The following is a 17,512-nucleotide window of genomic DNA, read 5'->3' on the forward strand; positions in this document are numbered from 1 at the left end:
TTTGCTCTGAAACCAGCAGGGGCTGTGTAGGGGCTAGAAAAGCCTTAATTTATGTTTCTACCTTTTTAAAATTTGAGGATCATGATTGTAAGATATAATGCTGAATCTGCTGAGAAAATCATACATAATCTACATAATCCACAAGGCCCTCCTGATCCTTGAGAGAAATATCATGACTTGCACTAAAAACATTATAACTTCAAAATGAGAGAAGAGCGGAAAATGTACAGAAGGATGTTATTACATGTATCATATGTTTTCATATGTTGGCTTATGATCATTTTATGCATTAAAACTGTAACCTTTTAGAATTGTAACCATCTCTAATTTAATGAGGGACTGTGCTGACAGCGTTAAATGTCTCTACAGCTTTGTTACTGAATTCACCATTACTATGCTGTGCCTTTTAAGAGCAAAAAATCCTATAAACTAGCTACAATAAAGCAAGAAAAGCATGGCATAAGCACAACTGAATTGCTTCGACAGGTTAAAAAAAAAAAGTAGAGTCGGCACAAACAACTGAAATAATATGCTGCCATTCCAGTGGAAGAGCTATGCTAAATGGCTAACCAATTCATGCAAAAAGCCAACAGGTTATCCTTTGAAAGCATATCCGTATGCACAGTATTTACAGTGCATATGGAAAGATTTCAGACCCTTTCAAGTTTTCCATATTTTGTTATGTTTCAGACTCATCTTAAATGGATTTAATTCATTTTCTTTCTCATTAATCTACATACAATACTCCACAATGAAAAACAGGTTTTTGGAGTGTTTTGTTAAAAATTAAAAATAGAAGACTGAACTATCCCATTTACATAAGTATTCGGACCCTTTGTTATGACACTTGCAATTGAACTCTGCTGCATCCTACTTCTATCAATGGTCCTTGAGATGATTCTATAACTTGACTGGAGTCCACCTGTGCCAACTGAACTCACTGGACGTAATTAGGAAATGCACAAACCTGTCTATATATAAGGTGTGACAGTTGATTGTGCATGTCAGAATCAAAACCAAGCCATGAGGTCAAGATAATTGTCCATAGACCTGTGAGACGGGATTGTGTCAGGACATAGATTTGGGGAAGAAAATTTCTGCAGCATTGAAAGTGCCCAAGAACACAGTAGCTTTCATCATTCTCAACTAGAAGAGATCTGGAACCACCAACAGTCCTCCAAAATCTGGCCACCCAGACAAACTGAGTAATCAGGGACGAAGGGCCTTGGTCAGACAGGTAACCAAGAACCCAATGGTCACTATGAATGAGATCCAGAGTTCCTTTGTGGAGATGGGAGAAACTTACAGAGGGACAACCATCAGTGCATCACTCCACCAGTCAGGCCTTTACGGTAGAGTGGCCGGATGGGAGCCATTCCTCACCAGAAGCCATATGACAACCCGCTGGGAGTCTGCCAAAAAGCACCTGAATGACTCTACCAGGCTGTCACGTGTCATGTCCTGAAATGGCTTCCCAATACTGGATGCAGCGGGCCAGCGCCAGAAGGACCAGAAACCAGGGCACTATGACGGATCCCCTGAGAGGTGCAGTGAGTTTCTGGGAGAGTGCCTCCTGTACTTCTTGCTTAATGGCATCCCCAGCATGCTATGTGAGAGTTTTCTGTGAAGCCAGCTACAAGGAGTTTGTCACCCTGTTCCGCCTTACCTTTGACCCCCAGTTCATGGCTTTGGCTGAAAAGTTAAGAGGAGGAATGAGGAGTGCTCTGTCTCCAGGGTGTCCATTCCAGTGCCAGTGGCAGTTCCCCAGTCTGTTCACCAGCCTGCTCTAGTCCTGGCCGGCCTCCAGCCCACTCCAGGGTCTCCTGGTCCTGTCCCTGTTTTGTTCCCTCTCCCTATGTCTGTTCCAGGTCCTGCTCCTACTGCTGCAGAGGCAGTGCTCACCGCTGGGTTTCCCACACCTGCTCCTGATCCTGTCCCAATCTGACCTGATCCTGCTCGTGCCACCGCAGAGGCCATGCTCGCCCCTGGGTTTCTAGTCCCTGGTCCTGTTCCAGTTCCTGATTTGGTTCAGGTTTATGTCTCTGTTCTGGTGCCTGTCCCTGTTCTAGTTTTTGATCCAATTCCAGTTTCTGGACCCGCACCAGCTGCCCTGGAGGTTCCTCCCTCGGCTCCTCCCTCAGCTTCTGTCCCCGCTCCAGTCACCTCAGAGGCTCCTCCTTCGGCTCCTGATCTCGCTCCAGTCGCCTAAGAGCCTCCTCCTTCAGCTCCTGATCCCACTCTTGTCACCTCAGAAGTCCCTCCTTCAGCTCCTGTCCCTGCTCCAATCACCTCAGAGGCCCCTCCTTCGGCTCCAGTCCCCACTCCAGTCGCTTCAGCGGTCCCGGCCCTGGCTCCAGTCATTAGGTGGGGGGTACTGTCACGCTCTGTCCCTCTCGGTCCCTTTTTGTTTCTCTAGTTCATCTTGTTTTTCCCCCCTCTAGTGGTCAGTTGTGGTTTAAGTCTTTATTTACTTCCTGTTTCCCTGGTTCGTTCCTGTTTGAGTTCTGTTGGTTTAGCCTTGTTAAGTTCATTCACTCCACCTGCTTTCAGTTAGTTTCCCTCATTTAGCTGTGTATTTATACTCCTGTGTTTTCCCTGTTTCTTTGTCTTGCATTGTTTGATGTGAACTCCACGTCTCATTGGTTTTTTGTTTGCCCTGTTCCTGAAGATGGCTCTGTAAATTTTGATATTCTTTGTTATGCTTATTGGTAATAAAGCAACCACTAACCTGCATTTGTATCCAGCGCCTTTATCACAACGTCACAAATGTAGACCTGTCACAGAGACCAAGACAAAGAGTTCCAAAACAGATACATATAGTTTGGTGGCAAAGGGGGTGACAAAACAATAGAATGTAACGAATACATGGATATATGCGATGATAAATATATCAACTGAGATTTACAATATACTGTATTATTTTACAATTTGTCTTATCAAAAAACAAAATAAAACACATTAAGGATTATTACAGAATAGCCTGATGTTTGGTCTCTTCAGGCAAATAGATATGGTGGTTGGCTCTGCCTTCCCCCTTGGAACTTTATAAATTGTCCTTGTTTGTATCCGGCTCCCATTTCTAGCAGATCAAGTGAGATATTGTATGGGGTGAAAACTGGACTGTTGTTATGGCCTGTGTCACAATGTAAAACATATCACCTACAGATTACACTGTTTCACCAGCTGTAAATAAATGGATATATATACTATTCCTGTGAAGGGCTGATACTGAAATACAGTTAAACAACTGGCTCCACACCTAACTAGGAACTACTTTTTGTGTAATAATCTGAACAGTCTTTGGAACACAACTTTAGATTCCATTATATAAACAATTTACAATTTAGCATTTAGCAGACGCTTTTAACCAAAGCGACTTACAATCAGTGCATCGGTCGGTAAACCACCACCAGTACAGGAGAGAGCAGAAACAGATACTAAAATGGCTCAAATTAAATCAGTTATTTGGAAGGACAAAGCATAGTCAACTCTGTATTCCATTTCTCTAAAATGAAGTGGAGTACAACAAGATTCAGTGCTGAAAACTACTTTTAGTACTTCTATTTGTGCCTTTTTATATCTGTTCTGCATAGCCATAATTCTCCTGAAGTCTCAACCAATCTTTGTTTTGGCCAGTTTTACAAGTTCTCCTTCTTTTAACTGTTATTACTACTACTATTATCATTATTACTGAACCTAGTCCTTACTTTCAAATACCTCAAATCTGAAATGTTTTTTTTAAATAGTACACAGTGTAATAAATCTCTCCATTTTTAAAACATTTTCACAGTAAAATAAGATGAATTAGATAAAAATATTATCTATCCCATTTCTTTACAGAGCTTTGAACCCAGTTCAGTTTAATTTCACTCCTATATTTATTTTACTGTAAATGCATTCACTATTGTGTTCATTGTCATCTACTTAGACGAAAGAGTAACACCCTGAACACTACACAGTATTTTTCTAAGATTAAGTTTAGTACAACCAGAACATATTTTTAGATTTAATAATGTAATGCTAAAAACTTTTTCCTCCTAACATGCAGAGTATTTTTCTGTCTTTTGTCAAATGTATAGCTATGTTTACTCTGCAAAGGTACATTTGAAAAAAATGTTGCTATACTAAAATGATCCCTGTTAGGGAAATAGTGAGGGATTACTACATAAAAATAGGGAATAGCGAATTATAATAATCATAATTATAATGACAATCAGAATCAGAATCAGAATCATGGGTTTGTCTTTAGCCCTTTTTTTATGGAGCACGCACATATGAATTTGTTGGTCACTGTGGAGAATGCAGAGGCCTTCTTTTCCTGTGAAGTAAAAGGACGTCCATCTAAAGGCCTTTTGAATGTAGTGTACTCCAGGACTTTAAATATGATGCAGCATCTGGGTGTCGCACTAAACATTACTGTATAGAACGTGCAGTCAAAAGCAGTCCTGTGACCAGAAACAGACCATTGATGAACAGGGCACAGGGTGGCTGACAAATTGTGCATGGCAACATATAGGTTACAGTCTGTAACTGGGCATCCATGTAGTGTTTCTTTGAGGTAGGTATATACCACATCAAATAGCCAGTGAGTGTCAGTCCACAGCAGATGTTTCTGACAAAGGTGATAGTGATTGCATAGTCTAATTATTCAATTTGAGAGGCAGTTCAAAGAACACTATCAATCTGGACTCTCTTTCTCTCTTTCTCAACCCCCCCCCCCCCCCCCACACACACACACACATACACACATACACACACACACCAACACATACACTGATTACAACTGAACATATAAATATCCACAAACAGCAGGAAGAGAGCCATGAGGACCTTGTCTTAAAAAAAAAGCAAAAAAAAAACTGGCATCATATTTCTTCTGAAGGAGAAAGAAAGGAACATCAATGTATTTTTTTACCACTCTTTGAGCCATAAATTGTGACTGTATTTCTATCAAGGTTTGCCTTAGTACAAAGGTGAATAAATTGCGTGAAAACAAAAAAACACTTCTAGGAAAAGCTGTCTCCATGCTCCACTAGTCACGCCACTGATACTGACTATGAAGTTCGGCACAAAGGATGGCATGAGTTAGTTGTGCAAAAGTATATTTAGAAATGTCAGTGTGTCACACAACTGGTTAAATAAGTTGTCTAGTCAGATCAAAAACTATCATGTTGTAGCCTTCTTTATCAAACATTGTCAAACAGTGACCTTCAAAAGAATTTTAAAAGTATCTGACCCAGCCTGTTCTTTCTGTTCTTCACTATCAAATCTATTTTGTGTGAAGTGTTTTAAAAGAAACGTTTTCTTTTTAACCTTCAAATGCTTTGTTGTAAAGGTGATTTCCACAGAAAGAGTTGAGTGGGCTGACATGGCACTCCTTGGATTCAAAAACAGGTTAATAGCAGGCATGCACTGTGATTCATGACAAAGATAAATATTGACTCGAAGTAGCACTGAATCTTGATTGTGTGAATTTCCACAGTAAGAGAATAAAACCTGACACCCATTTAAAGAATTTCCTTTAAGGATGTGACCCATATAGTCCCTTGAGTGCACAGAGTTTTGCAAAAACTTTATTGCTGTGTGAGTGAAACTAATGGTTAGTGCTAGTGGGGAATGAGTAGTAGTAAATCTCGTGTCCTGATTGTGTAAACTGCACCACTGCTGTTTCTTTGCTGTTATAGTACTGGAAAATGACCCAGTACTCATAACTTCTCAGGTATAATTCCTTATCTCAACAACAGAAGAAAAAATAGTTAGAGCCTGAAAAAGAAAGCAAATTTTTCCCTCCTCCAGTTAAAGTATTATATCATCAGGCAGGGAAGCTCCAAAATGATGCACTATTCAAATTGTCATGCCAGCTAAAGGGATGGATATAATGTAACTATATAGTGACTATATCAAGCACAGAGAAACTTGCTGTAGGCCTAAAAGTAAAATCACTCCTAAAAGTACAATCTTGCCTGTACGATCTTTTTAGGCCTAAAAGTGCATCTTGTGTGTCTTTAAAGCAAACAATAAAAAGTTTTAAATTCATTGTGAAATGTGAAATGTGACATGTCTGGGGCTTTTAACTTACCTCAGACTGTTGTTTTAACATTTTTGGCCGTGTCTGGTTACAATCTGGGCGGCACGGTGGAGCAGTGGGTAGTGCTGTTGCCTCACAGCAAGGAGGTCTTGGGTTTGATTCCCGGCCGGGTGGCCAGGGTCCTTTCTGTGTGAGTTTGCATGTTCTCCCCATGTCTGCATGGGTTTTCTCCAGGAACTCTGGTTTCCTCCCACAGTCCAAAGACATGCAGGTTAGGTGAATTGGAGACACTAAATTGCCCCTAAGTATGAATGTGTGTTTGTCTGTGTGTCTGCCCTGCAATGGACTGGCGACCTGTCCAGGGTGTTTCCCTGCCTTTTGCCCTATGAGCGCTGGGATAGGCTCCAGCACCCCCCCGCGACCCTAATAGGATAAGCGGCTTAGGTAATGAGTGAGTGGTACAATCTTTTATTTGCATCTCAAAAACAATAAGTGTCGTCCATTCAGAGCTGTACAGCTTTACATCCCATGTCCTGTAAGCCATACAGTTACCCTTCAAACTGAGAACTCCAAAGGGAGACTGATAAATTACAGTAATCTGGATCACACCTCAGTGTCATCAGTTCAAGGTAACCGAAAGCAGTGTTATTTCTTTATGTGTGACTTTCCCATGTGTTTATATAGTTAGTTCCACTATAGTTAGTCCCCTACTTAAGATGTAATCATGATGTTTCAGATGCACCAAAAATGTCTTTCTGAGCAACACAGCCACCTCTGGTTGAGAGGAAATACTGTAAATGTCAGAAGAATCCAACATGTATTTATATATTGAATGAGTGTAATGAATGTAATGTCCTGACAAGTGTCAACACATGCTGCTAGATAAGCATATCAAGCTTTTTTCAGAAGACATCTTTTCAGTAGGTCCATTAATGCTTACAGTTTTTTATTTTTACATATACAATTCTTCAGATGTTGCACTCCAGTGCTGCTGAATAGATGGTATGTGGGTTGCGTGGGTTGCCTTGTTGATCTACTAACAGTCAAATCATAACAAAAAGTAACTGAGACAAGGACGCTGTGAGAAGTGACTAGGCTGGTCGAGGCAAAACGTAAACAAAACCATGTTAACGTGTACTGACAAATGCAAAGGTTCTCATTCAGTGAACACTGGAGCATTTGGGGAAATCTCATAATTATACCTGACTTCACTTTCCTCTGAAATGGATTATCCTCATTAAGCAGGTGGGAGGGTAGTCAGCTTCTAAATATTAGAGGACGACAAAAAGCCATTGAGTCTAAATAAGAACTTTGATGGTACAATTTAAGCTATGTCCAGAATTCTTTTGACTTCCAAACTGAAATGTAAATAGCCTGATACAAAGGTAACTCTGTAACTCAACAGAGAAGCTAAACCTTTTGTTGTTTTCAAAACTACAGTAGGTCATTTAAGCATAAGATATACTGAATGAATGTTATCTCATCTAGCTCCAAACTGAAGTGAAACTGTCATGACACATATCTAGGTTAATTATAATTGCTTCATATTACTGTACTCAGATATAAAACCCAGCTCATGCTTAACAGATGACTTGCTGGTATGTAAACATGGGAAAAGTGAAAGGAAATTACCATTTCAGTTGAATTTCTAAAGAATCTCCCTCCCACTGTGATGTCAACAAAGGCGTCCAGTCAGCTCAGAGCACTGCAGTTTTGTGGACAAGGCTTTTGAGGATCATCGTTACCTGTGACCACAGCACATTACCTGTGACTGCAGAATGTCCAACAATATGATCTCTCTTTTGCTGATCATGGTGAGTAGTCCATTTTGAACATGCATTTTATCATCTACAACATATGAAGAACGGTTGATCAGTGATCTGTGTTTAATTGTAGTTTCAGATTGCTTTGAGATTTGGGATAACAAACGGGCCTGCTAGAATTAATACCAACTGAATTCTTTAGTATGTTTAAAAACAAAACCATAAGCATGTGTATTGTGTGTGTGTATGTGTGTGTGTGTGTGTGTGTTTATGTGAATGCAGTACTGACAAGAGAGCAACCTGTACATTTAAACTATCTATGCAATACTTGAAGTCCTTACAAGATAAAAGCCTATCGACATTTGATTAATTCCTACTGTTCTCTTTCATCTCAATGAGCGAATGAGAAAAAAAAAAGCATCTCAGGCCCAGCCTTTTCATTTCATTACCTTAGTGTGTCAACGCTATTGAGGTGACCTCAGAAAAGCAGTGGTTCCGTCAGAAGAGAGCCTGGATCATAGATTCCTTTAGTATAGAGGAAGAGCACCCAGGGCCTTTTCCTTATGAGCTAGGACAAGTGAGTATGTAAAAGTAAATGTATGGAACTACATAAATCAAATGTATCTTTTCTTCTGGGATTAATACAATATAAGTAGGGCATTATTCTGATGTTAAATAAGATGTGTTTTTCTTCAGCTTAGTTTGGAGAAGAAGTTCATGCTTAATTTCGTAGTCCACGGTCAAGGTGTGGATGAGGATCCAAAAGGCATTCTTGAAATTGACAATGAGGGAGTCATTACGGTCCACAAAAAAGTTGACTACGAGAAATACAAGGTTCTTCGGGTATGAATCATTCTTGCTCCTTCTTGATATTGAGAAGAACCATGGGCCTCATTCACCAATATCTTTCTAAGTTTTTTCTTAAATTTGTTCTTGAGAAAGGTCCTAAGAAAAAGTCTACGTCAGATTCATGATGTATTCTTAAACCGCAGGATTGTTCACATCTTCGTTCTTATAATGATGAATCCCATTGTCATCGTAAATTGAAAGCGGGTACCAGTGGTTCCTAATTAACATAGGTAAACGCTCCACCAATCCCCATAATAGGTCATGCAGGGCTGTGTGCACATACAGAAATCTATGGAAGCCCATTTCGGCCACATTAAAAAAAAAAAGGTTTCCTTAACTGCGGCTTTATTTCTTGGAATTTGATGTTATTTCACGGAATTCAGACTTTATTTCTCACAATTCCAACTTTATTTCTCGGAATTCCGCCTTTATTTCCCTCACAATTCTGACTTTATTTCCCTCACAATTCTGACTTTATTTCTCATAATTCTGAGTTCTTCTCCAACAACCAACAAGTAGCTTGAGCCATCACTTCTGCGCCCGCTTTAATGATTCAATGCAAATTGCATACAGTAACAGGCAGGAGCGAAGGCTACAATGTCTGCTCTGTCCAGGTATTTTGATATTTATCCATATGTAAAAGTAAAACTGACTGATTCTCACACACCTGCTTTACAGCCTGTCTGGTTTCAGATGGGATAACCCATAAGTAGTGTATGTAAAACTACTGCTCACTTATCACAGTCTCCATCAGTTGTTCTCATACTGCTCTCATACATACATATTCTCATAGTGCTCTTTTGTTCATAGTACAAAAGTATGAATAAATATGCACTACATTCTGGAGTGTTACTTGAAATGTTAGTGTAATGTTTATTTATTTTAAAAGACCATAATGCTTTGTAAAATAATGAAAATTTCTATTACAAATGATGAAAATCTTATTGTAATTTCAATCCTATAATACAGCTGTAGAATTGAAGAAAACGCAATAAACAATTATTTAGCACAAACAATTATTTAGCATGTGAGCTCTCAAATGTACACCAAGTCTGCTCTTGAGTGTGCATTGTTCTGACCTAAGAACAAATCCCAAATAAGAAAACACTGGTGAATGTCAGAAAACTGCATTGGTGGGTATTAAGAACAAATTTCTACTTAAGAATGGTTGGTTTATGAGGCCCAATGTTCATAACTGCTATTGTTCAATTGCTATACCTCGATGACTATTTTCCACATCAGCATTGTCGTTTATATTATTGGTCACACAACTTTCAAATTGGCAAAAAAGTTTTTTAATGATAATTTATGATGAAATAACAAAAGAAACAATAAGAACAACAGTAATATCCAAGTCTTAGTGCTAATAGTGGTAGCAATTATAAGGGACCATTGGAATATAGGTGTTCTGATTTTTTGACAATTAAATCCTGATTCTTTCTCATTGCAGGTCAGATTTGAAGCAAAATACATCTCTACTGGTGAAACACAGACAAATCTTGCAATAGATATAAGTATAAAAGACATCAACGATCATGCTCCGCAATTCTCATCAGAAAAATATGAAGTCAGTGTGCAAGAATCAACTCAACAAGGTATGTCCTTGAGGAGAAGTGTAACTGAGCTACTGTGGCTTGTCTGCAGTAATTGGAAAAAATATTGTCTGTTGTTTATTTATTTATTTTTTACTTTTCTTTGCATTCCTTGGTGGTTGTGCAGGAGAACATCTAGTAACCTTGAGCGCAGCGGACGGTGATGATTCAAGAACCAACAATGGCACTTTTTCTTTTACAATCGTCTCAGTTACTCCCAACAATGACAACGTAAAGTTCTTCATCAAAAAACAAGACAGTCAAATTGCAGAAATCTCTTTCAAGGGCTGTTTGGATTATGAGGTAAACACACTTTCTCTATTTTCCACATATTCCTTTTCCCTATTTACCACATATTCCTATATCCATATTGTTTGCTTGCCCTGCGAAGGACTAGCGACCTGTCCAGGGTGTTTCTCTGCCTTTCACCCAAGGAGTGCTGGGATAGGCTCCAGCACACCATGTGATCCTAATTAGGATGAGATGCTTAGAAAGTGAATGAATGAATATTTTTTGCTGTGCGTACTTTTCAGGCTTGTTTCTACTTTTAGTCTAACCCTGTTTTTGTTTTCCTTTTTTTTAAAGAATGTTTAATTGATACTGAAGTTTAAATAGTAAACGTTTTGCTTGATACTAAATCTGTGTTGCATATCTCTATGCAGACAGCTCAGAAATATACCATCCTGGTTGAAGCAAAGGATCATGGAGAGAAAGTGCAATTATCCAGCACAACTACAGTGATAATCAACATTATTGACAGAAACAACCATCTACCTGTGTTTTCTGGTCTAACAGTGAGTAAATACCTTTTAATTACTACATTACTACACATTAACGTGTAGCACATTATTATATCTTGATCATATCGCTGTTACAGTTTTCACTTATTATATTCATTTATCATATCTATCATAATCTAACGCAATGTTACTTTTGACTGTCTCTCCCTGTGTATTATCTGTGTCCACTTAGGTTCTTATTTGATGTAAATAATTCTAAATGGTAATAAATTTATCATAGATTTTATTCATGTATTTTATTTAAGTGGATTATGATATTTAGTTTTTGGAAGTTTTAGAGTTTGTAGTAAAACAAAATCTGCTTATTCTTGTTCGCATTGTTACTACTATCATTATTATTACTGAACCCTTTCTTTTTCTTATCTTTTCTTATCTTAATTCAAATAATATCACATAATGCTATAAATCTTTCCAACTTTAAAACATTCTCAAGATGAAATAAACATAATGAAAATGTAATTATATGAACAATTTTCATTTCATTCCAATCCTATATTTATTTTGCAAATTGTTTAAACTTATTTTAAACTCATTCATTATTTTATTAATTTATGATTAAGATTTTAATTTGTGATGAAAAATGCATTTTTCTAAACTTAAGTGTCATACAACTTGAACACACTATGGGATTAAATGATTTAATACATGAAATGCCTTTTCTGTTCACAAATGCAGAAAACAACTTGAATTCTCCTACAATCCCAGTTGATTGTTATTTTGGTTATATTGTACAGGGTACTGGAAATGTGAAGGAGAGAGAGACAGATATACCTGTTTATCGGCTGCAAGTTACTGACAGAGATACTGAAAAAACAGCAGCCTGGAAAGCCAAATATATCATTAATGGGGACCCATGGAAATATTTCAAGATTGAAACTGACCCTGCTTCTAATGAAGGAGTCATAACTGTCGTCAAGGTAAGGATGAATAAATAAGTACAACAAATAAATAGATATTTAAATATGGTGCATTCACTCTATCATAACATCCGCCATCACTTCTCAGATCACCAGTGCACCAGAAAATAAACTTTTTTTTTGTTTGTTTTTTGTCTTTCGTAAGATGTATGCCTATGTTTACTCTGCAATCATTGATGAGAAAAAGTATGTAATACTTTGCTTAGTATGTAGAACCTAGTACTTGCTTAGTATGTAATGTTTTGCTTATGTATTGCAGTAGTACATGAGCAAAGACAACAAAAAGATTTTCCAACAATCTAATTCCTACTGTTGTAAAATAGTGCCAAAAGACAGTTTTTAAAAGGCTTAAAATGTTATTATGATTGCTACAACTATCAGCACTGTTACTATTTCTACTACCACTACTACTACTACTACTACTACTACTACTACTACTACTACTACTACTAACACTCATAATAATAATCAGAGTCATGGATTTGTCTTTAGCCCTTGGACTTTGAGGAGCACGCACATAGGAACTTGTTGGTCACTGTGGAGAATGAAGAGGCCTTCTTTTCCTGTGAAGTAAAAGGACGTCCATCTAAAGGTCTTTGGGATGTAGTGTACTCCAGGACTTTAAATATGACACAGCATTTGGGTTTCCCACTAAACATTACTGTAGAGGATGTCAATGACCCTCCTGTATTTACAGAGGCTGTCAAACATGTAACTGTCTTTGAGAATGTGGTACCAGGAAAACAGCTGGAGACTTTCACTGCTCAAGACCTGGACAGGAGACATAGTAACACTTTTGAGTAAGTGTGTCATTAACGTTGTGCAAAGTATTTAAATCAAACTAAACTGTTAAATTAACAAAATTCTCTTAGGCAGTATGATGGTATGCAGGCACTATGGTGAAATAAGGTTATCCAGCTAACCAACCTCTTCTCTCTCTCTCTCTCTGTTAGGTTCTTTAAAGGAAATGATCCAGCAAACTGGGTAACTGTGGATTCAAAAACTGGTCAAGTTTCAACAGCAAAAGTTATTGACAGAGAGTCGTCCTTTGTGAAAGACAGCACATACACAGTTACCTTGCTTGCAGTTGATAATGGTGAGGACTGGCTTGCAGAAGTAGGGATTGTGTGAGAAAAGGAATTTAATAATACAATTTTCAAGTGCATATAATATACAACACATTTATCCATTTTACCTTCACCTCTGGTCATTTAAAACTTTAAGTGAACTAGCTGTTGTTGCTAAAGGCTTGCTAAAATCAAAATGTGATATCAGCAACAGCATTTGACCTGACCTGATGTGCTCTTTATTATCTTTCCTTTGACTGACAGGTGAGCCACCAATGACAGGCACAGGAACCCTGATTATTCACATTAAAGACCAGAATGATAATGTGCCAGTTCTCTCTGAAAATAAACTGAACTTGTGTCTGTCTGATGAACCCACAAGAACCAAACTCAGTGCTGTAGACCCAGACCTTCCACCCTACAGTGGGCCATTCCTCTTCGAACTCATAGGGGATGTGGAGGGGAAATGGAGCCTGGATCCATTTAATGGTAAAACTAAGAGCTTTCTCTGAGTTTTAAAGCTATAATTATACCAGTGGTCACATATTAACAAATTACCTGAAGTCACTAAAATCATACAAACACAATGAAAATAAAAATGGAATGAAAGAAGACATGTGTATTGTTCACCACAATCAAACCAAAATTAGATTGAGAGTCATTTTTGCTACTTTTCCACTTTTGTTTAAAAAAAACACACACACACACACACACCTCTCTTTTGTGAATGATTCATCCCCTCTTGCTCCAGGGACTGTGAGCCTTGTCAAAGGCAACTCTGTACATGCAGGAAACTATACACTAACCCTGAAGATTTCTGACCTACAAGAGAAATATTCGTTGCAGCTCTTGTCTGTGGTGGTTTGTGATTGTTCAGTCACGTCTGACTGTAGGCATAGAAAAACATCTACTTGGCTTGGTGGTGGAGGTGTTGGGATAGTCTTTCTCACACTTCTCATTCTATTGGGTAAGCCAAGCATTTCATAACAACGTAAAAACAATGTGATTCACTTATTCATAAATCTCTTATCATTTTCGGACAAGTTCAAGCTCTTTTTTAGTTCTGTTAATCTAAGCTTTTTAAGGATATACAAAGTAAATGCTTGCGCAGCCACCTAAAAACAGTATAAGTTTCCACTGAACCTGTTCCCAAAATATGTTTAAATATTTCCGTATCTAATTATTCTTTATCATTTTAGTTTCAAATTTTCAATAAAGCTATGTTACAAAATTGATTTAGCCCCTAACTGACACACTTAACTGGCTTCCCGGATAAAATCCAGGCCAGTCTTACACATCGTAAGGGACAGTTGTCAAACGTGTTGTAAATTTGTGAACTAACATGTTATGCTGACTTTTAGTTCTAGTGGCTTTCTTTCTGAGCAGTAGTCAACTTAAAATGGTTTATTATGTCTACCAAAGGTGTCCTGCTGATGGCCTGCTCTGCTACGTGTAAGAGCAAAAAAACTGTTTCATGGATTGTTGATGAAGTGTCTCCGAGCTATCTGCTTGAAAGCAACACTGAATGTCCAGGATGTGACTGCATAGTGAGTGGGGGATGTGGGTGGCATTAGACAAGAGCTGTTTGTGGAAATCAGCAAAACTGGATTTTAACTCAATGTTGACGTTGAAAATGTTTCAGAGAAATGGAGCATGGTTGTTTTTATAAATGAGTTTAAAAGGAGGGCTCTGGCTGTTTGTGAAGAAAAGAAATCACTAGCAAAAGAAAGGAATAAGAGTAGAAAAATTGTAATTTCACGTTATTTACAAATGTAATTAAGAAAAAGTAAGAATTCTTCTTTTTTTGTATTACAAAAGTATTTCTTAACTAATGCTCAGATGTCTGAATTACAATGTGAACTTCTCCTGTAGGTACCCTATGTTAAATCCCCACACCAATCAGCATGTATTACTCCCCATGATATGGTGCAGACAGATAATTTGTGGGGACACACAGAATATAAGTGGGAGGAAAAAGTTTCCAGAAACATAACTGAGGCTTCCCATCAGACAAAACTAATCTCTCAGGAGATTGAGCATGTAAGTTTTACAACAGTGTTATTAAAAATACCTTGACTTGGAAAAAAATGTTGTATTCATTCTCTCTCTCTCTCTCTCTCTCTCTCTCTCTCTCTCTCTCTCTCTCTCTAGATAGATAGATTCTTAATTGTCCTTTTTTAAAGGAAATTTGTTGCCACAGTCTGTACACAGTCTGCCTCACATAAATACATGGGTTACATAAATACATACATACACATATGCACAAGAATATACACATTTATAATAGATACGGCCACATTTATACACATATTCCCTCCCACCTATATAAACATATACTTGTACACATATACACACGCACATAGTGCTGTTACACATCATAGTCCTTGGGGTGTTTTGTTTAATGATGCTATCGCAGACGGAACAAAACTCCTGCCATAGCGTGCCCGTTTCTAGACCAGGGGTCTGTATCTGCGACCCGATGGAAGCAGTGAGAAGAATTGGTTTAGGAGGTATCTGAGGTCATGTGCGATAGTACGTGCTCCACTTGTGATGGCTTTACTGTTGAGGTCTGAGAGGTTGGGGGTGGGGAGACCAATCATTTTGGAGGCACTGTGTGTAATGCATAGGAGTTTGTTTCTGTTGGAGAGAGTTAGCATGTTGAAAAAACAGGGGGAACAATAAAGGAGAATAGGTTGGAGTATGCTTTTGTAAAGCAGCAACAGAAGGAGGGGGGTAACAGAAAGTGCAGAAAGAGAGTTTTTGGATGGGAGAGATGGCATTTGTGGATGTCAGTGATGTGTTGGTCAAAGCTCAGTTTATTGTCTAGGATGAGTCCAAGGTATTTGAAACACTCTACCACCTCAACAGTTCCGTTTTGCACTTTTTGCCAAATCTAGGGCATTATAGAAAATAAAATGGCTTGCAGTACAGGCTTTTAATGGTTTTGGTATACAGAAAACACGTTTGTCTTCCATCCTACAAAGTTTGGTGGGGCTAGGAACAATACTCGTCAAGATATTAATGCCCAAACATGGCTTCCATGATAAAGCTTTTTGAGGCTAGAAAAATGAAATAATATCAAGGGCTGAAAAAAATATGAACACATATATATACAGGCCGACCAAGTAGGACTCCACTTCTCCAAGACAGAAAGAAGAAAGCTTTTGGTCATTAATTCTGTGGTCGGACGACCAAAAGCTTTCTTCTTTGTCCAGGTGAGCTTGTGCAAAGGGTAGGCGAGCTTTTGTGTGCCTGTCTTGGAGAAGTGGAGTCCTCCTTTGTCAGTGTCCATGGAGACCAGCTTTGTGCAGTGTCTGCTGGAGTGTCTGCCTTGAGATGTTGGTACCAGGATTGCTCAGATTCATGAACATGGCCTTGGTGGTGATGCTTGGATTCTTCTTGGCATCTTGCACCACCATTCTTGCCAGCAGAGGGGTCACTTTTGGCTTTCTACCCCTACCCTTTGAGATTTGTCTACACAACACAGGTTACACTACTACTATTATAGTTGTAGCCTACTGATATACTGTTAAATATAGGCCTACTCAGTTCTAAACAGACACATCACCTGTTTTTTTTTAAACCCTTCATATAAACATAATTTTACTTTAGGCCTATTTGTACATATTCTGTAAAGTGTAACATAAGAATTTGTAAAATGTAACATGGTTTCTGTATAAAAAATCTACCTGACAGAAAACATTATTTTAACACTGTCATGTTATAATTTTAACTGTATTGTACTGTTTTTTGTATTACAGTTTTTCTGTGTTTAAACTACAGTAATCTGTAAATTCTACAAAGAAATATGACTCTTTCAGCATATTATTACTTTAAAAGAGTTGTATTTAGTTCAGTATTTTACTATGGGACACTGTAAATTAAACACGGCTTCATTATTTTTCTATTTACATTTTTTTGCTATCAAGATTTTACAGCACTTCACTCTTAATTTTACACACATTTTTGACAGTGTAATTCCTTTTCCATTCTTTAGAAACTCAATGCTTTTCTGGATCTAGAGGAGAAACCAGGTCATTATGAGCCCTCCATATATGCCTACGAGGGTGACTATGATGGTAACACCAACCTGGATGCCATCTCTATACCAGACAGTGGCTTCACACTGGAAGAACTAAACAACCTTGATCCCAAGTTCAAACAACTGGCATCCATTTGTCAACCGGACCTCGTGAAGATGTAGATCCAGCAAGTGCTGGTAGCAGTCTAGTAAATGATGTGCTACAAAAATGAGCAAGGAAACTGAAAACATTACAAAAGGAATCCAATTTTCAAAAGATCAAAATGGCCTCTTTTGGGCCAGGAGTGAGTTACTTGTAGACTTGAAGGTAGCTGCTGTTTTTAGCACTTCTCGATGCAGACTGGATGGTGTCACAGCAGCAAAACAAATACTTTGCTAAATTAACTTACCCAAGGCAAAGTACCTGTCAGCTTACCTTCAGTTTAGCTTCTTTTTTGTTCTTGTGTAGTTGAAA

At 38.2% G+C, this 17,512-nt stretch overlaps 1 protein-coding gene across 1 annotated transcript; it reads left to right on the forward strand.

Moving 5' to 3' along the window:
* Positions 1-7,806: 7,806 nt before the first annotated feature.
* On the forward strand, positions 7,807-17,220 carry LOC115806942 (cadherin-like protein 26). Its single transcript, XM_030767799.1, has 12 exons — positions 7,807-7,842; positions 8,246-8,368; positions 8,488-8,634; positions 10,091-10,235; positions 10,360-10,535; positions 10,895-11,026; positions 11,767-11,949; positions 12,442-12,749; positions 12,903-13,045; positions 13,281-13,505; positions 13,768-13,955; positions 17,014-17,220. The coding sequence occupies exons 1-12, from the start codon at positions 7,807-7,809 to the stop codon at positions 17,218-17,220; spliced, it is 2,013 nt and encodes a 670-aa protein (XP_030623659.1).
* Positions 17,221-17,512: the final 292 nt, after the last annotated feature.

This window comes from Chanos chanos, chromosome 3 (assembly GCF_902362185.1).
Source record: "Chanos chanos chromosome 3, fChaCha1.1, whole genome shotgun sequence".
NCBI classification, from domain to species: domain Eukaryota; kingdom Metazoa; phylum Chordata; class Actinopteri; order Gonorynchiformes; family Chanidae; genus Chanos; species Chanos chanos.